The sequence below is a fragment of the Castor canadensis genome, chromosome 8, assembly GCF_047511655.1.
Source record: "Castor canadensis chromosome 8, mCasCan1.hap1v2, whole genome shotgun sequence".
Taxonomy (NCBI): Eukaryota; Metazoa; Chordata; class Mammalia; order Rodentia; family Castoridae; genus Castor; species Castor canadensis.
The window spans coordinates 110674358-110695677 of record NC_133393.1 but is presented as its reverse complement, the minus strand read 5'-3'; the positions used below and the strand labels follow the sequence as shown (position 1 = coordinate 110695677).

The 21320-nt window shown below is 37.7% G+C and overlaps 1 protein-coding gene across 5 annotated transcripts in view; it reads left to right on the top strand.

The window, feature by feature from the left end:
- Positions 1 to 21320, top strand: part of Ptprr (protein tyrosine phosphatase receptor type R) — a 253736-nt gene that overhangs the window by 215321 nt on the left and 17095 nt on the right. For all 5 annotated transcript variants that reach the window (XM_074083915.1, XM_074083916.1, XM_074083917.1 and 2 more), the window contains 5 exons: positions 1947 to 2026; positions 2478 to 2615; positions 15173 to 15283; positions 17136 to 17293; positions 21015 to 21128. In XM_074083915.1, coding sequence (XP_073940016.1) covers positions 1947 to 2026; positions 2478 to 2615; positions 15173 to 15283; positions 17136 to 17293; positions 21015 to 21128 — 601 coding nt within the window. The remainder of the gene's footprint in view (positions 1 to 1946; positions 2027 to 2477; positions 2616 to 15172; positions 15284 to 17135; positions 17294 to 21014; positions 21129 to 21320) is intronic.

The window sequence follows — 21320 nt, the reverse complement described above, 5'->3', positions numbered from 1 at the left end:
TTGACAAAATTCATACAAACTGTTGGCTGCTCTGTTTCTGCCATACATTAAGCCCACAATAAGTGCAACAACAATGACTCCAGTGTTTTGTAACTGCTTCATTATTGGTCCTCATATTACCTATTTATTGCTGTATAAAAAATTACCCTAATATTTAGTGGCTTAAAACAGTAAACATTCATATATCACAGTTTCTGTGTGTCAGGCTTGGTTGGGTGGTTCTGGCTCAGGGTCATTCATGGAATTTCAGTTGAGAGGCTGACCAAGGACATAGTCAACTGAAGGCCTGATTGACCCTGAGGGATCTGTTTCCAAAAGGTTCACTAGGATGGCTGTGGGATAGAAGCCTCAGCTCCTTTCCACGTGAGCCTCTCTTTGGCTGCTTGAGTAGCCTCAAGATACTCCCAAGCAAACAACCCAAGAAGGAGAATGAAGAGGAAGCTGGAATATCTTTTATGACCAAATCACACTCTCATTTTGTTATGTCCTATTTATTAGAAGTGAGTTAGTAATTTCTGCCCACATTTAAATGGAAGTGACTTGGTCTTCACCTTTTCTTTAGAAAGACTATCAAAGAATTTATTGCTATATTTTTGCACCACCTTATTCTTATGAGCTAGTTAGTCTTTTTCTAAAACTAATTAGGATTCTTATCATCTTTGATAACTTACATAAAGCTAATTTTAAAATATACATTGGTTGTACCAACCCTTGTTACATCTTTAATTATCTCTAAATCTCACTCGTATGCATTCTGTGAAACTTTCTTCCTATGTTCTCCCTACCTCATGTTCTGTTTGGTTTTCTCAGCTTGGCCTGGGAATGTAAGAAACGGTGTTATTGTCCCAAGCCCAGAAGGTACTCATTGACCGTGTTACTGAAGGATATAGACATTAGGAGCAAAAGGCGTGCTTCTTTGATATGCTCCAATTTTTACACTATCTTCCACTGAGAAATAGCAATGAAAAGTATTGAATTTGCTTTTATTTAAAAAAGAAACTAAGGAACCATTCAGATATAATATGTTGCAATTGTAAGACTATGTGGCTATCTTAGCATTAAGGAAGGAGCATCATATTGTATCTAAGATATCTCTACAGCAGACCATATGGGTTCTGAGCCTGATCCCATTACTTACTTCCAGGCTATGTACTCTTCAGTGAATTATTTAACCTCTCTGTCTCAGTTTCCAATTAGAAAAAAAGGGAAAGAATAGTACCCACTATTTTAGGAACTTTTATTACATTGAAGAAGATTAAATAATGTATTATCTGTAAAGCACCGAGAACAGTCTGACATCTGCTAGGTAATCAGTATGTGTTGTTTGTGATTTTATAAACAGAATGAGAACTCACGAAAATGAATCATGTTTATCTCTGCAATCTCCTCTTTCCCTTGCTGGTCTCACTTTCGATTCCACACTGATACCACAGTGTTAGGCACATAATGACCAATCTCACCTTTTGGTGAAAACAAGGGACTTAGGCAGAATGCAAGCTGGTGAGGCAAGACCAGGTGGGATCTGAGGGTCTGGATGAGGTGTCATAGTGGAACATGAAGCTATGGGAAAGTGTCAAGCATGATTTATATTTGAATAGATAAGAGAAAGTCAAGAGTAGGGAGACTTGGCACAAAATCCAAATCCAAAGAAAGAGAAGGGGCCTAAATGAGAGATGGGGTGAAGAACCAAAAACCCATGAAAAATGGCATGAAGTATAAACTCCCATCATCTCAGTCTTGTGATCAAGACTTATGTCAGAAATGGGAGTCAAGATGGGCCCAAATGGATCAAGAGATGGATGTACACATGCACTGAAGACAAGCATTGGCACACGTGAGAGTCAGTGTAGAAGCTAACAGGTGTGCTACTTGCTGGTTATTGGTGTTCTTGGGAATTTTAAAAGAGTAAGAGTGTTTAATATATTCTTTCTTGTTTTCTTCATTAGATCCCTTCAGCAGAGTGTGTTTGAGACCAAAAAATACAACTGATTCACTGAGCACCTACATTAATGCAAATTATATTAGGGTAAGTAAATAAATAGAATTTTTTTCTGGTAAGCATGTTGAGACTTACTATTTGAAACTGTTGACTTCATTTTTTGACTTGATTACTAGCAAAGCAGTTTTGTGCATTTGTCATAGTCATATTAGCATTGGTGGTAGCTCCTTCACAATGAATCTTCCCTTACTGTGAGTCCCTGACTATGGTCTCTCTATAACAGTTATCAGGGCTTTTCATATCAGAAACTCACAGTTCTCTGGTGAGAACTGAGCATTGTAACTCTCACTACCAAACACCACAGTAGATTTGCTGGAAAAACACCCATATGTATTGGTGAAACTAGAATCAATGAAGCTGCTGGAATCTGTGATGCTTTTAGACTAGCAAGCTCTTTTGTTCTGAAGATCTTTACCCTAAGCTTTCACTGCAAACCGTGAACTTAAACTTCAATATTTTTTCTCTTTACTCCAACTAGGGCTACAGTGGCAAGGAGAAAGCATTCATTGCCACTCAGGGCCCCATGATCAACACTGTGAATGACTTCTGGCAGATGGTTTGGCAGGAAGACAGCCCAGTGATTGTCATGATCACAAAACTCAAGGAAAAAAATGAGGTATGATCTTTAGACAAGTTCTGACAGTTATGTATGTTCTGCTGCTGTACAGAGATTTTGTGTAAGTAAAACCACCACGCACTTGTAACAGATTTGTTTAAGATGGAAACTTTGAAGCATTAAAAGGCTAGGTGACTCTGTACTTTCAACAAATGATCATGGCTATTGTTGTATGATGACAACTTTCCTTCAGACAGGTCAGTATGCTTGGCATACTCATATCTCATTTGTATCCACATATTTCAGTACGGACATGAGGGGCCATGATTCCAAATAATTATATAAAATTATAAATTATTCACCCAGTTTATAGGAAAGGAAATAAAACATTATTTATTCAGATCCCAAGTAATCTTTTTATTTATCATTTACCATTCTGATTGTGGGGGATAGATTAGTAAACAAAACACACCCAAATCCCTGCTGTTGGTAGTTTTTAACTTCGTAGTGAGAAGACAACAAAAAAATACTAAACATAATAAAATAATAAATATGTAGTATATTAGAAAGGATAAATGGTATTTGAAAAAAAAGCAGGGCAAGATAAGGGGTATGCTGGGCAGTAGGGAAAGGATGTGGGGTGAAGAGTAGATAATGTGAAATAGAGTGGGCAAATAAACAGGCAAAGCTACTAGAATTAATCAAAGTCAAGAAAGAAATCTCAAATAAAAATATTAGGAATGACTATGGATACAGAAGATGTCTATTTTTTCATTGATCTGTCTGCCTTCCTTTTTAAAAAAAATATTATATGAGCATATCCTGAGTACAGGGCAGGGGGTGTCATTGTGACAAATCTATAAATGCATACAGTGTGCTTTGAACAAATTTGCCCCCTCTATTATATTCCCGTAACACCCCTTCTTTTCTCTTCCCTTTTTTGCAAATAGTATTTGGTGAGTTTCACATGCTAGCTTTATGTATATGTAATGTATTTCAATCCTCTTCACCCCCAGTACCCTCCCCTTTCCTCTTCCCCATCCAACTGCTCCCCTTCCATCAGTCCCCTTTTATACTCATGTCCCATTATTATTATCATCATTATTTTAAGTATAAATTCAACATATGGGTGAAAACAAGAGTTATTTGGCTTTTTGATCTTGATTAATCTTATCTAACATGACGATCTTCGGTTTCATCCATTTTCCTGCAAATGACATTTCATTTCTCTTTACAGGATATCCTCCAATTGCATCCATTTACCTTCAAACCACATGGTTTCAGTCTTCCTTATGATTGAATAAAACCCCATTATATACACATCTCCTTAATCCGTTCATCAGTTGTAGTGCATCCATATGCACTATGTTTCCATAGCTTGGCTATTGTGAACAGTGCTGCAAAAAACATCAGTATGCAAGTGTCTCTATTGTAACCTGACTTACATCCCTTCTGGTATATTCCTAGGAGTGGTATTGCCCGGTCATATGGCAGTTCTATGTTGTTTTTTGAGGAGCCTCCATACTGTTTTCCATACTGGTTGTACTAATTTACATTCTTACTAACAGTGTATAAGGGTTCCTTTTTCCCCCACATCCTTACCAACATTTGTTGTTGTTTGTGTTCTTGATAATAGCCATTCTCACAGGAGTGAGGTGGAATCTTAATATGGTTTTGATTTGCATTTCCTTTATGATCAGAGATGTTGAGCATTTCTTCATGTGTTTTTTTGGCCTAATTTGTTCTTAAATCAGGGCTTCTTCAGGACAGAAACTAAGATTGTTGGAAAGCATTCCTTAGAGAGTATGTAGTATAGGACATATTTTAAAGAAGTCTAATATGAGCTGTTGATAATATGCCAAAGTCCCCATAAGTGGTTGCTCTTCTCCAGCTCCAAGATCAAGGTTGTCATTCCACTAGAGCTGCTGAACGAGTCCAATTTGTATGTTAAAGTGATGCTGAATCTATTCACTGAGGATGCTCGGAACTCTCCATTCTGAGTCTGCAAAGGAATGGAACTCATTTTGCTCTTTCTTTTCAAGTGCACAATCATATTTGGAGCTAACCTGTTGGTACCATTCTCAAATTTCAGACTCTCTAAGACAGCCAAGTTGATCTGTTGAATCTAATTATCTTTTAAAAAAAAAAATTCCCACACTAAAAGGAGACTGAAGTTTTTGTTTTTATCTTGCTGCATAATTCAAAAATTGGAGAAGTGGTTTATTGGTTTGTTTGCTTTTTTTGTTTTGTTTTGTTTTGGTTTTTACCATTTTGGGCCCCTTATCTTTTTTTAGTGTTTGAGATATGTTCTCTGAGGATATCAAAGTTGAACATGTTATCTTACATATCTTCTATGTGTAATCTGCTGCTTATTTTTTCCTGTAACCAGTCATAATCCAAAATATTTCAAGAAATGTTTTCGGCTGTTTAAAATTGTTCATTAGCCTTTAAGTTAAAACAAAACTTCTTTTCTGTCCAGACTTTCTAAAGCTATAAATGTAATACTGTGGAGGAAACTTTGATGTTTTACAGATCAAAATGATACTGAGAAGTCTGGCTCAAAAGGACTACACAGTATACTTCACACTACCAGGAAAATGCTGTGTACTGAAAATGTGCCAACTTTCAATTGTGTTAAGCGTCATTGTTTGAAATAGACAAAAATCATTTCCTCCGAAAAGTATGGAGTTATCTTTAGAAGTTCCCACGCTTTATATTTTTATGATCCTTTCTACTTTCTAATAAGTAAATAAGTAATTGCCATCTTTTACTTAATAATCTCAATATTCTTACTCTTTATAAAATAAGAATAAACAAAAAAATGAAAAGAGACCTGAAAAATTAGTTCTTATATTATGATAAAAGCAATTAATTGTTGGAAATTTTGAGTTCTTTCATTTACTTATTTATTTGGTTAGTTTTATTTCTTTTATTCATATGTGCATACAATGTTTGGGTCAATTCTCCCTCCTTCCCCCCACCAAGTTCCTTCATTTAAATAGATCTCAAGACAAGAGGAATTACTTTTGAAGTAAAGTAATACTGAAAACAGTGTTCAAATTCTTTTGACATGAAGTATTCCAGTACTAAAGAACCATGGTGGCCAAAACCTGTAAAGCTGAAACTTAGACCCTTCCAAAAATGGCAACTTCCATTCCTTGGGCTATATTTGGACAATAATTGTCCCTCTCTCTCTATCTAGGAAACAAAAGAAGTAAATATTAATATTGCCCATATTACATATGCTATGGGAGATATTTCTAACCACCACCATTTATTGGCACAGTTGTGCATAAATTCATATAATTTTCACTCTAACTCTACAAAGTAAGCTTTACTATTTCTACATTATAGATGAAAAATGGAGGCTCTGATGAATTAAATAATTTTACTTAAAGCCACAAAGTTGGTGAGTGATGGAATCCATATTTTAATTAGGTTTGCTTGATTCTCAAGTCCATGCATGAAATCATCGCCCTAACATTGTCACAAGCCAACTAGTCAAGCATCTTTCATAAAGTTACTTGGTGATTTAGCCTAACATAATACTTTTCCCAACTATTTGACACAACCATACTTTTAAAATCTGTGTGCGCATGCATCTTTCATCTGAGTTAAGCTATGTGACTTAAGTACTATAAACTATATCTTGTCCATTGACTCACTTATTTAGCTATTGCAAATAACTTAACCTCAAAAAGCCATATGAAAGCCTTCTTTCATTTCCTTCCCTTCTCTATCAGATAAAATTATAGAATATATTTATTTCAATTACATTTTTTTTGGCCAAATTGCTCATGTGATGCCTATGAGTATGAAGAGTGAGTAGGTGCCCAGCAGTTGGTGTGACTGGAAAACAAGTGGCACAGTAGGGAGTGAAGGGAAGTGAGAATGGAAGGTAAGTAGCAATGGAGCATAAAGAACTATGCTTTAAAAAACTTTGGGCTTTTATTATTAAATAGGCAGCAGGGAGACACTAAGAATCTTTTTGATGTAGAATGACATAATGTAATTTGTATATCAGGAAGATAATTGATGGCAGGATATAGGATTTGGATTTGAGAAAAACAAGGGGAAGTAGGAAAATACTTTAGAAAGTTGTAGCAACAGTCCAGGTAAGAAATAATGAGGCCTGAACTAAGGCAGTGACAGAGAACACTGAGAAACGGGGACAGATTTAAAAGGCGTTCTAGAGGTAGAAGTCACAGTGCTTTGTTCTATTTGAATGTGAGAAAGATAAAGTAGAGTCTGACTTCAGAATTTCTGAGGTGAGAGGCTGAGTGGATGGTGATGTCATGAGCCTAGATTGGGATTTGGGGAAGATTTGTGAGAGGAGAAAATGAGCTTCATTTTTCAAGTATGATGTTTGAGAAGTCCTGGAGATTTTTGAATGGTGAAGTCTATTAAGTACTAAGATTTAATGGTCTAGAGCGCTGGAGAAATGTATAGATGAGAGCTAGAGATCATGACAGGTGAAGACATGGGAAGGCTTAGAATTGACATAAAGAGAAGAGGACTTGCATTCTGCTGCACATATATACAGTGATATTAGTATACAGTATGTATACTATGTGTAACATACTGTTTATTAAATACAGTGTATCAGCATCACTGATGCATAAAAACAAAGATAGGGTAAGAGGATGGGAGGCAGTTTGTAATTTCAAATTGGGTGGTGACTGTGAGCATTTGTGATCAAAGCGTATGAGGGAATTAGGTAAACACAGACCTGGCATAAGGAAGAAGAAACAGCCCTGAATCTGTTTGAGGAAGGGCAAGAAGGCCAGTATGGCTGAAAGTAAATTTGCAAGGGAGAGAGTGTGGGAGATAAGGTTAAAGATTTAACTATTGCCTGGGAATAACCAACATGCAGCTAGTACAGTGAAGGTATCTGGGAACTGAACACCAGAGAATTTGTCAGCAGTCTTGGTTCTATACCACGTTCACCTCCTACAAAATGAAGGAGCATTTACCACCTTGCAGAGGCATCAGGGATTAATATTTTACATATGGGCAGCTAACATTGTAAATAGAAATCACCATGCTAATATCAGTTATTATTACATAGCTTAACATAAATATTTTTAAATTTAGACAACAACCTAAAAGAACCTTATGAGCACAAAAGAAGATAAGTAATTACCTCATTAAGTCAAACTGCAACTCTTATAGATGTCATTGCTTAATTAAATACATTTCAAGAAACTTTTTGCAATATAAATATTGGCTAAGTATATCCCACATTTGCCTTAAGTTTCACTGTAAAATCTGCTATGCATTCAGATGGGAAATAGCTATTCAATATATAAGTAAATTATGTTAGACCTTTTTAGAGGTAATAAATATTTGAGATGATGGGTGTATCCTGATATGACCATTACACATTATATACATGTATTGAAGTATCACACTGTACCCCATAAATATGTACAATTATTGTGTCAGTTAAAAATTTAAAATATGTAACATTTTAAAAATATGTACATTAAAAGTAACCTTTTTAAACTAGACATTTGAATAGAAAGTGAATTTTTCTAATAAAATATTAATAACAAAATGTGAATTTTGCTATATTATATTGTAAATGCATAAAAGGAAAATGCATCTTTATTATTTGTAATAAACTAAAAAAATAGAGTTCAATTTAAGTAATTGAGAAAGTTCATCAAATATACATAGGAAGTCTAGAAAGTGGGCTGTTTGACTTTCCAAATTGCTAACATTTTCTGAACACTAACAGTTTGCTTGGAAATCAGTCCTTACAACAAACATACGAACCATACAAACACAAGCACTGAAGCAGAGGGAATCTAAGCGACTTGCCAAAGGGCAAACAGCTGACTCCCAAGCTCCTCCTGTCCTCCTCACTACAGCTCTCAGCTATCTCCAGTCACTTGCTTCTTGAGAAAAAATAGGCTACCATGCAAGAAGTGACTAGGGCCAGAGCTGCGTGTATGGTTGCTTACAGTCAAGGTTAAAATCCTTAACTATTCTCTTTAGGAAGAAAAGAGGAGACAAACAAGACATTTTGACCTGGTTATAGGGGGGGAAAAAAAAGTTGAACTGGTTTGTTCAAAGTAGTGGGCAATCTGGAAATGTGGATTGGAACAATGACTGGGGAAGCTGTAGGCTTATGTAGTCCCTGATCAGAAGATTCACAAACTCAAGTAGAAGAATCCAGATAGAACACAAACACTATATGGCTGTAGTAAGAGAAGTAAGAGTTTATTATTAAAGGTAATGGAAGAGCATTACAAAGAACAGTCTATCCCAATCTGGCTAGGTGGGCCCCATTGGCAAGAGAGAACTCTCTCTGTTTCAAGGCTTTTTTACACCACAAATGATCTGGGGGAGCAGAAAAACCTGGGAGTTTTTCAAGCACCAATGATCTGCAAATGGGGAGTTGTTTGTGTGGGACCCCAGCTATGGTGGTGGATTGGGCTAGGGTGTGATGATATTCATGTTTGTATCTGAGGGATAAGAGAGGACGGAATCACCTTGAGCTTAGATACAGAGTTTAATATTAGGTCTGAAGAGTTCAGGGCATCTTTCCCTATTTTTAGCCTGCCTCAAAGTCAGTTCAAGAATCATGCTTTGTACCAAGAATAAAAGAGCAAACCAAGTCCCCAAACAAGGTCAGGGAGGGCAATACTGGAGGCCATCTTCACGCAAACAGTAAAGACCTGCAGACTGACATTCAGCTTTTCTGTTCTAGAATTAGATGTTACAGATGCAGTCACAACACAGGAATCCATTCAATAGGTAGTAAAGGGACCAAAAACAGTGCTTAGGGATCTGACACCTATTGTACCTAAGCAATCAAGTGTGGCTAGAAATTGTGAGGCTGTTAGCACCCAGAGGGGTGCTCTCAGGAAGTTTTGAGAATTGAGTCTGCTAAAATAAACATTAAGTTAACAGGTGAAAAAGCAAGTATGTTACATGCACAGTGAGCACTCAATCACCCAATGAGATTTAGAATCTCATGTGCCCTCTTTGTAGGGGAGAGGAAAATAGGAATTTAGGCCATTTCAGAGAAATGTTTTTAGAGGAGAGGAATGGACCAGAAGAACAGATAACAACCTTGGATAAAGTTCATGTGAGCTGTGGGTGTGGTGTCAACTCCAGTCTTCTTTCCTGAGTGACTCTTCTCTGTTTGATAAGATTACAAGGAGGGGGCTTGTGGCAATTGCGCTCCTTCTGGAAGTACTTCCCTTAGCAGACAAAGGGACTTCAAGGGAACTCCTCCAAGTGGGGAGAGAAGGTCAGAGACCTTGGTTCTGAGGCTCCTCTTTAGTTCAAGGTACTCAGCATATCAAAGGCCCCCATCCTGGGGTTCATTTTCTGAGCCCCAACACACCCAAGCAAAATTACTTTTAAACATGCTGAGATTCCAAATACAGCTTTGCACACTAAGTTTTAATCTGCTATGTAACATTCAAATTAGTCTAGCCTGCTATACTTCTAACTGTGGGTAGAAGCTCCCTTCTTTACAAAGTTAATCAAAAAACAGTAGAGAGCTAGAGGCATGGCTCATGTGGTAGAGTGTCTGCCTAGCAAGTGCCAAGCCCTAAGTTCAAACCCCAATATTGTAAAATAAGCATAAAAACTACAAGAAATCAAATCATTCATTTTTTAAGAATGAGGCTCAATCTCTTTGATGCTGTGCTGAAGTTAGAGCTGTAAGTCACAAAGTTTGTGTAATTTACAACTTTTATACGTCATCGAAATTTCCCATTTTGTTTTGCAGTACTGGAGGTTGAAGTCACCTTGAGACACTCCAGCAGCCCATTTTCTGTGAAGGTTTTTTTTTTTTTCGAGATAGGGTCTCACAAACTATGCCTAGGCTGCCTTTAAACTGTGATCCTCCTGATCTCTGCCTCCTGAGTAGTCAGGATTACAGGTGTGAGCCACTGGCACCCAGCCCATTTCAGTTTCTTATAATGAGAAAGCACATAGAAAAGCTAGGAAAACATTAAAAATACAGAATTATATTTAGACTCTTAAATTTTATAAATTTTTATAGTTGTCTTTTATTTCATTTGACTACAGTTTCCTTTATTGGTTCACTCTTTTTTCCAATGAAAAATTATCCAATGTATGCAATTAATCTTATAAAACAAGTCTTTTTCTTCTTTTTACCTTAGAGATAGAACGATGTGATATTTTTCTTCCCCACCATAAGGGTCACAGCTGACACTCCTGTAACAAAAGGCAAGTTAACAAGAGAAAAGTAGAACAAACTTATTTGGTAAAAGTTTTATGTGACATGGGCACTTTAAGAAATGAAGACCCAAAGAGCATAAAAACTTTTTCTTTCTTTTTTTTTTTTTGACAACATTGACTGGGGTTTGAGCACATGGCCTCATGTGTGGTAGGTGGGTACTTTTACCTCTTAAGCCAGCTCTTTTTTGTGATGGTTTTTTTTTTTCGAGATAGGGTCTCAGCAACTATTTGCCTGGGGCTGGCTTCAGACATCATCCTCCTGATCTCTGCCTCTGAGTGACTAGAATTACAGATGTGTGAGCCATTAGCGCCTGGCAAAACTGTCTATTTTTATGCTTCAGTTCCATAAAGAATGAACAGTCATATAGAAAGAAATGTGATTGAGCAAAAAGGGCAATAAAGTGGAGGTGAACGCCAAGTGCCCAGTGGCTCAAGTCTGTAATCCTAGCTACTCAGGAGACTCACAATTCAAAGTCAGACTGGACAAATAGTTTGCATGATCCTATCTCTAGGAAACCCATCACAAAAAAGGGCTGGTGGAGTGGCTCAAGGTATAGACCCTAAGTTCAAACCCCAGTACTGCAAAATAAATAAATAAATAAAATAAAGTGGGGGAGACACTTCTTGTTCTCTCTGTGTACCGTTCCTTCTCCCACATAAGGACAAAACCCTTCTGGCACAGGCTCATATGCTCTCTTAAACAAGATACATCATCCAGGGTTTTGTTTGTTTGTTTTTGGCAATGCTAGAATTTGAACTTAGGGCTTCATGCTTGTGAAGCAGGCACTCTACCACTAGAGTCACACCTCTAGCCTTTTTATTTGCTCTGGTTATTTTCCAGATAGGCCTTGTTTTTCACCAGATGCTGGCCTGGACTGCGATCCTCCTATTTTAAGCTTCCTTCAGTGGCTGGGATGACAGGCCCATGCCACCTCTCCAGTTTTTTTCCATTGAGATGGAGTCTTACAAACTCCCCACCTATCCTGTGCTGGCCTGGAACCACTATCCTCTGTATCTCAGCCTCCCAAGTAGTTTGGGAACATAGATATGCACCACCATGCCCAGCTGTTGATTGCAATTGGGTGTGAATTTTTTTGCCTAGGGTAGCCTGAAATTGCAATCCTCTTGATCTCAGCCTCCCAAGTATCTAGGATTACAGGGGTGAGCCATGGCCATTCAGGCTCAGCTAGATTGGGGTTGTTTTGTTTTGTTTTGTTCATAGCCAAGGTTACAGTAATACTTTCAGGTTTTATGGCTTGCTTTGTAGGACAGGGCTTCTAGTTTCTATGACCCACCTTGAAGAAGAGAAATTCTGGTGTCTATGACTTGTCTTGAGGGAGAAAGGTGAATGAAAGACAGGAGGATATGAGAAGGTCAGAGTTTGCCCTTGAGACTGCTTCTGAGGCCTTTCAATCACCTGAATTCAAACTTGTTGGCAGACCAAAGCCCCATATTTTGGGATATTATACTTTTTTATTAGTGTATGCTATTGGTACAAAGGGATCTCACTGTGACATTTCTGTACATGCATATAATATACTTTGATGGAGGTATTGTTTTCCAAGCTCCCAACACACTCTCAAATTTTATTGGCTTAAAAAGAAAGAAAGAAAAAAATTATTGGTCTGTGTAATATTTAAGTAAATAATAAGTACAAGTGCCACTGAGGAATTTCAGTGTAAGTACATCCCAATGAACATACATAGAGCTCAGCAGGTGGTAACAGAGGTGATGGGTTTAATAAGATGGACCAACCACATGCAGTGTTCCCCATACATTGGCATATTTTGTAGAGGGAAGGGAAGGCTTGGTTACTGCTGTCTATCATGAAGTAGGGCTGCTTAACAGCAGTGTGGAAATCAAAGATGGAAAGTTAAATTCATAAACTGCTAACCTAGTCTCCAAGAATTTTCCTAGAGACCCCTACCAAAACATCACAGCCTCATTTTCTTCTACTGTAAAATGACTAAAAAATACTAATAGCTACTACCCAATCTACCTACCTCCAAGGATTGCAGAAGGGACCAATGATAGAATATTGATGAAAGTGCTCTTAATATTAAATCACTGTACCTATGTTAGTGAAATTTAGCTGGAGCACTAGAAATAACTGTAGCTGTAATAATAATCATTCTAGACAATCTGTCCTATCAAATCCTCTCTTATATATTAATATAACCCAATGGAACTGAGCATGATGTTTTTGTTTATGTATAGCCACTTTCCATATGATGACATGGGCCTTTAGCTCACAGAACAAACACTCTGACTTTAAATATATGGACTCTAAAGGGAAAATAACTTAAAAATAGGCATTCTATTTTCAGGCAACTAAACTAGACCTCCTACAAGCCCTGACTTGGTAGGAATGACAGGGAATAACCAAGAGAAAAATAAATCATAAATATATGAGCTTGCATCGTTTTGCCTTGCATTCTACTTTTGCTGTAAACCACCGATTATGAAGAATTAGTTAGTGTCCATGGTTTTTCCAGTCAGAATTGAATAATTACTTGTTTGTACAAAAGATATATGATCCTCAAAAAAAAAAAGTCTTTGCTCCAAATTATGCATTCTTGGAATTAATAGATAATTTTACTGAAAGGACAAGTCCAGTTAACAGAACAATAGTGATGATATGAGGTTATTTTATGCTAGATAAAGTACTATTTCAAATTACCTACAATTAATGCAGTTTCACAATATTATCTGTAAGACAGCATTTTCCTTCCTTGCATTTTCTCCCTCTTTCATATCATTGTTAGCATCACAAGAAAGAAGCCCTAGAAAGCTCTTCAGGAAAATAATTTGAACATGAACTTGGGCCCCATGAAACAAGTACATTTGCAGCTTTCCCCCACCTCATATTCAAAAGCACCCACACTTATCTGGTCTCTTTTTCTTCTTTCTTCTGAAGAGGGGGAGGGCATGTATTCAGTGTGTAAAAATAAGCTATTGTATCTCAGAAAGGAGATGGGATGCTAATTAAGGGTTGTTTGAATGAACAAGTCACATTGCATTGTCTACAGGGAGCCGGCTGCCAGTTGCTTTTTTGGTAAGGAGTCAAGGAAAACATTCAAGAGCATCCAGCAAGCTTGGGAAAGAAGCTAGCAGTTCTTACATTAATCAAGTACGTGCAGGAGTCTGCTCCAGTATTGCTAAAAGTCTGGGTGCAGGCGGCGAGCTCCTGCCAGCAACTTTTCCTACTGGTTTTGCAAACCACCTTCCTAAAGAAGACCAGCTGCTCTGGCCTGATGGTGGACAGTGTGGCTGGCATGTGTGCCCGACTGCTAGATCACAGCATGCCTCTTTCATCAAATCTTTTTTTTTCAAGATTCTTTGACACTCTTCTTAGACTCCTCCAGGAGACATGGATATTAAGATCTATAATAGCTCAGGAAATAATTGATGTCCACTGACAGAAATCAGGCAAGTTGGTCAGTATGATTCCCTTTAACAAGTCAGGACAATTTTAATTATTTGGAAACTCATAGATGTGGAGAGAAATAAGTTGCTCCACTTTGAAAAGGTTTCTTAATGTTAGCATTAAGTTAGTCACACTAAGCCTTTAATCTGATTGCCTGGCAATCTTGTGTGATATGTAAATAAAGCTGCAGAGATCTACTTCATTTACAGAAGGATCAAAATGTGAAGAATATAAATATATTTTTGTTGTAATGGAAGAAAGAAACTGTGATTCTGCTAGGTGAAGTAACTTTCTCCATGACTGTAGCATGTGGAGTAGTTGATATTTAACAGGATAAAGTCCTGGAGAGGTCTTTCTCACACTATATATCTTCTCATTTAGTCTTGTAAATTTATGATTTTTTTTCCTTTTTTTGTGGGACTGAGGTTTGAACTCAGGGCTTCACACTTGCAAAGCAGATGCTCTATCACTTGAGCCACACCTCCAGTCCATTTTGCTCACATTGGATTGGAGATGGGGGTCTCCCGAACCATTTGCCTGAGCTGGTCTCAAACCTCAATCCTCCTGGTATCAGCCTCCTAAGTAGTTAGGATTACAGGTATGAACCACCAGCGCCCAGTTGGATCTTAATTTCTTAATGTAGTTCTTATTTCTCTACAGAGTTTTGGAGAATTTTGGCTTACTACTATTATTATTATCAAAATTAATGGTATGTGATTAGTAGTGATAGCATTTGAGAAACACATGTAAAAGCTGAGTTTTTTTTAAAGCACATGTTAATTGATGCATAATTTACTTACCATATAATTTACCTGTTTAAGATGCATATTTCAATGACTTTAGTACAGCTGTAGAATTATAAAAATTGATATTTGATATTTAATTAAATGAGATACTTGAGTGAAAAGTACTCAAACAATGATAAAAGCCACTAATGGTTGCTGTGTTCTCCTTTTCCCTTCTCCAGAAATGTGTATTGTACTGGCCAGAAAAGAGAGGGATATATGGGAAGGTTGAGGTTCTGGTTATCAGTGTAAATGAATGTGAAAACTACACCATTCGAAACCTTGTCTTGAAGGTAAGATTACAAAGCTATCGCTATCTGCAAAGTAAATGAAGTTAGAGGGTTTCCTTTCTAGTTTGAAATTATTTGTCCTAATAAGTACTGCAGATTCAACTTAAGCAAATTAAATAATGTTAAGGTCTCTTTGTTGTTAGTTACTATTGCTATATGGGATCATTAAATTAATATAGGTAGACATTAGGAAGTTTATTTTGTAGTATGTTGGAATCTCCTTGGGGGTGGGGCAGTACTGGGTTTTGACCTCAGGGCATCACGTTTGCTAGGCAGGTGCTCTACCACTTCAGCCATGATTCCAGCATTTTTTTTTTTTTTGCTGTGGTTGAGTTATTTTGGAGATAGGGTCTTGCTTTTTGCCCAGGCAGGCCTGCCTCATAATCCTACTTATACTTAGCACCATTGCTGGGATGACAGGCACACACCACCATGCCCAGCTTTTTTCCATTGAGATGGGGTCTTGCAATTTTGTTTTACCCAGGATGGCCTAGAACTGCTGTCTTTCTGATCTCAGTCTCCCAAGGAGCTAGGATGACAGGTGTGAGCCACTGGTGTGTGGCTAGGAAATTGGAATCTTCTAAGTTGCATTAACAGAACATTTTTTCATTTGCCTTTATCTAAAGTCTTATCCTGGAGGCTTTACCAGGACATTTTTTTTTAAGTGTCATTTTGGTCTAAGCAGCTTTAAGGCCTGGAAACTATGGAAGAGAAAAATCTGCACTGGTGGGTGTCTGTGGGAGGCAAGATGAGCCTTGAAGTGTTGATGAGATCTTCAAAAACTTGGAGTTACAGTAATTTATAGGGACTTTCCCCAGACCAGCTTATGTCATAGAAAAATTATCTTATTTAACTCATGGGCAGCAGATGCTGAGGAATGTTGCCATGGTATTATTTTTGCTTCTAAAGAATAATCATCCCAAAGAGTTCAATCCTATCTACAGTCTCACTGCAGGGACAGGATCACCACAAGAGGAAGAGTGGAGGCAGGGCTACAGGGATGGTTTTATTTGAAAGTGTTGTATAAGAAGGCATTTATCAAAACCTGTTTTAGTTTGTTTTTTGCAGTGCTGGGGATGGATCAGGGCCTTGCACATCCTAGGCAATTGCTGTATTATTGAACTGCATCCCTAGCCCTTGGTTTTTGAGACAGTCTTAACTACATAGCCAAGTGGGCCTTGAATTCTCGATCCTCCTGCCTCAGCCTCCCAAGCACTAAAATTACAGGGATACACCACCACATTTGGCTCTAAAACATATTTTTCAACACATGCCTACTCTATACCAGGCCCCTGCTTGGGTGCTCAGTTTTGACATGACGTATGTGAGTCCTCACTCAAAGTGTTTCCAATGTAGGGATCCATCAAGCTTCTACAGCTAGAATTCCTTGCTGCTGTTAAATACTGGGATTTGGGATAAGTGTAAAAGTATTAGTATGACTGTAGATAAAACAAACAGTCTTATATTGGTTAATATGTTAATAATAATGTGCCCAGATTCATAGAACAGGAAACACAACATATCCTATTCTTTCTTTGTTACATTTTCAACGGCTATTTTATTTATTATAACAAGTTATAAGCATATATTTAGCCCATGGCCCATCTATTATCTATATTATATGTAAAGATATAGATCTTACTTCATAGAGGCAAGACTGCCAAACTTTGAGGTCAGGATATTTAAAGTTTTCTTAATGTGAAAGAGTATTAATCAAAAATATTCTCAATTTTTTTTCCACCCAGAGGTAAGTTGCCCTTAGGATGGGAAAGAGAGAAGGCATTTGGTACTATGTTTTGGATGACTTTTAGTTCCACAAGTGAATAAGGCATTTAGTGGCTGTTGCTATTTCCAGCAAGGAAGTCACACCCAACATGTGAAGCATTACTGGTACACCTCATGGCCTGATCACAAGACTCCAGACAGTGCCCAGCCCCTCCTGCAGCTAATGCTGGATGTGGAAGAAGACAGACTTGCCTCTGAGGGTCGAGGGCCTGTGGTTGTCCACTGCAGGTAAGGCACGGCCTGATCTTTCTGCCTAAACAAGTCTCCATTCTTTGTAGAGGCCTTGAGCAGGGAGAAGTAGGGTGTTGCTTCTTGGATATGACTTTGTTGGTAAATTAAATATTTATTAAAATGGGCTAACTTCCTAGTATTTGAGTTGCAGTCAAGATGATGCATTTCAGGAAACAAAAATTACACAGTGGACAAAATACAAGCTCTAAATGGTTCAGTGAACAGGAGACTTTATTCCATCATCTAACTTGAAATTTATACCTATTCATTTTGCCTCATCAGTCTCATGTACACTATGAAGTACAGGTGTGTGTGTTTTTTAATTATTGATCTTTTTTGTTGTTTCAAAATAGTACCTAATCATACATAGATTGTGCCTTTTGTTTATTTGTTTGTTTATTTTGAGACAGGATCTCACCATGTAGTTCAGGCTGGCCTCAAACTTACAGTCCTCCTGCCTCAGCCTCCCAAGTGCTGGAATTACAGGTGTGTACCTATACCTTAATAACGTTTATTATGATGTCAAATTTGGTGGAACTAGTCAACTCTATTCAGACTTATCACATGTAAAATAGATGAGGAGAAATGTATTAAGTAGGAAATGGGCAAGTGGAAGTTTACTAAGAGAAAAACAGAGTACTGTTACCAGAATGTGGGGTATGGAGGCCAGGGGACCCTGGTGGCTCCCCTCCTGCATGCCTGGTTAGAGCTCATCTCTCATAACTCACTTTCTTTTATTGGAACCAAACAAAAGCAAGTCTTTTGAAGTCATTTACATGACTAACAATTTATTTTCAGACTTTATCAAAATAATTTATGTTGCTTTGTTTAACCTCGTAACTCTTGTAAGAGAGCTTTAAAAAATATCTATAATAAGTAAAATATATTACTTTAGATTGTAATTTTAGCATTCCTTTTTGAAACTTTCTGGATTAATCTAGAGTAAAAGTTATTATATATTTATTTACCCAAATGTGTCATTATTTGGCTTCTAGCATTAGGTCTTATCCTAAACTTAACTTGGAGCCAAGGGGCAAGGGGGAAAACCCTCACTGGCAATAGTTTAAGGCTGGAACTCTCCCCCACCTAAAATCAAGAGGCACTCAGGATATCTAAACTGAACCGGGAACTTCCCCTTTAAAACCAGGTCCCCTTCTGATCACTATTTCTAAGAACAAGACATTCTTTTTTCCAGCCTCTCAGAATTCAATGTTGACAGTTATCTTTGGCTCTTCTTTCAATTCCAGCCTCAGTATCTAATCAGTCACCAGATTGGCTTTCCCTTCAAAGCTTCCCCATAATCACCACTTCCTGTCCACCCACCCCAGTTCAGGCCCTTATGACCTCACCCATGTAGTTTGAAAGTAGTTGGCTAATTGAACACATGTACCCTTCTCCCCCATGTCACTATGGCCTACCCTGTGCACTTCTCTGGGATGATATTCCTAAAACTGCTCTTTACCACCAAGTCTGTGATATCTTCACACTGCCTGGAGCAAAATTATTTTACCTTGAGTATAGATAAACTACAGGGATCAGAGAACTCAAAATTATTTAGAAAAATTTGAGTATATAAGCTTATATGAACTTTCCTGGGAAGTAAATATTCAGTTTCTATCAAATAAAAAAAAAAAAGTATTTCTCAACTTCCCTAGGCTTCCATGTAGGATTCTAGATCTACTCCAAGTCTTTTTTCCCATTATTCCGCTAAAATAATTTTCTCTTCCAGCCAAACTAGTCTACTCATTATCACAAATCACATATTCTGTTCCATATCAACTTTTTATACCGTTGTCCTACTGAAACATACTCTCTCATTCATGATAGATGAAATGCCTCCCGTTCATAGCATACATCAAATCCTATGTCTATGTCCTATGTCCTATGAAACAACAATCCTATGTCCTATGAAACAAACTCTTTTTAGACACTTCAAATAAAAGGGACTCATTCCTTCCAAATTCTTCTGTACTCATTTTCAACAGGAAACAAATGAGAAATAAATGCTATTTGAGAACCAAGAAGGGAGCAATTCACTCCAACCATGGGAATTGAGGACAGCCTCTAAACACTGGAATAATGTTAAGCAATGATCAATGTTTGTGGTTTATAAAAGGGTGGTGGGAGGGCATTTTCTGATCGAGAAAATTGGAAAATAAGAGACTTATATTGCAATGATTTACAAAAATAAGAACAGTACATGGGGTAGAAGGAAGATAGCAAAAAGACACACAGCTTGAGAGTTAGCTGCATTCAAATTTTGCTAGGTCCTGAGTACCAGGGTAAGAGGTTAGATATTGTGCTTTAACCAGAGAGTCATCTAACAGGTTTTTTTTTTAGCAGCAAGTGATATAATAATGAAGTCCTTATTTTAGAAAGATGAACCTAGCAGTTGCGTGTATCATGAATTTAGTCCAGGAAAAGATTTGAGACTTGGGAATCATAATGACATCACTGCTGATCATAAAATAAGATGTTGAAGACATAAATAGTCTGCAGAAAGCAGAGTGTGAATCCCAACGTCTCGGTAGACATGGAAAATAGAGGAATTGGTAACAGATGGGGTGTGGGAGGCGAAAGAGGGGGAGATGTTGAAGATGGCTCCAAGATTTCTAGGCTGGAAAACTTGTGGCTGATGGGTAATGCCATTGAGGGAAAAGAAAATTAATTCCATTTTAAATGCATTGGGTTTAGATACATCAAGCAAGTGCAAAATAGTAAGAGTTCCAGCTAGCTAAGACAAATTTAGAGAGTTTAGATATAGATTTGAGAGAAATTTACATAAAGATTTAGTGGTAGAAGTTGGAAGAGTATTGTTAGGTTGATTCTATGGACGTATTGTCTAAGACTAATAGATGTGTAAACCCTCTAAGACAGACAGTGTTTCTGTGCAGTTGTTACCCCATACAAATGACTTGGAAGAATGTGCCTCCAGCTCCATCAGCTGTACTGAATCTTTGCTATTTCAGTAGACTTCTCAACATCTAAACGCTTCCATGCTCCACTCCAACTTTATTCAAGAATCCACCTTTGCCTCAGAGGGGTCGCCATTCTTCCTATCCTCCAGACCTAGTCATCTTTGACTCCTGATTCACATTATAGATAGCACAGCACAGGATCAGGCTTGTAGTTCTCAATACATGAGAATTTTTATTGTTATTTTTTGGGGGGGGTGGGGAGGGTCACTGGGATTTGAACTCAGGACTTTGTACTTGCTAGGCAGGTGCTCTACCACCTGAGCTACCCCTCCAGCCCTTTTTGCTCTGGTTATTTTAAAGATAAGGTCTCACTTTTTGCCCAGGCCAGCCTGGACCACCATTCTCCTATTTTATACTTCCCACTACTTCTGTGATGTGTGTACCACCACGCCCAGTTTTTGCCATTGACTTGGGGTCTTGCAAACTTTTTTGTCCAGGCTGGCCTGGAACAGTGATCCTCTTAATCTCAGCTTCCTGCATAGCTTGGGATGACACTAGAACGTCACTGTATCCAGATGTTGAGATAGTGTCTCATGAATTTTTCTCTAGGCTGGCCTCGAACCATGATCCTCCCAGTCTTGCCCTCCCAAGTAGCTAGGATTATAGGCATGAAGCAGCTATGCCTGGTTTTATTGTTCTTATTATTTATCTTCACTGTTGTTTCAGGTTTAAAAACATCCTTTTAAAAGAATTCGTCTTACCTTTCTCATTTTTTTCCCATGTTTTTGTTTCTTTTTCAGTGCAGGGATTGGTAGAACTGGGTGTTTTATTGCTACATCCATTGGCTGTCAACAATTAAGAGAAGAAGGAGTTGTTGATACACTAAGCATCGTCTGCCAGCTTCGTGTAGACAGGTGAGTGTCCAGAGGATTATATTAAAGAGAGTTCACTTCAGAGCAGCCTCATCGGTTACCATCTGATCTGATTAGCTTGACTTCATAAACATCACCTTTGCTGAAGTCCAAAGTCTCTATGGAGATTATTGTAAAATGCTAAGGAATATGTATTACATTTAAAAGATACTGATGAAAATGTTTGCTACATGA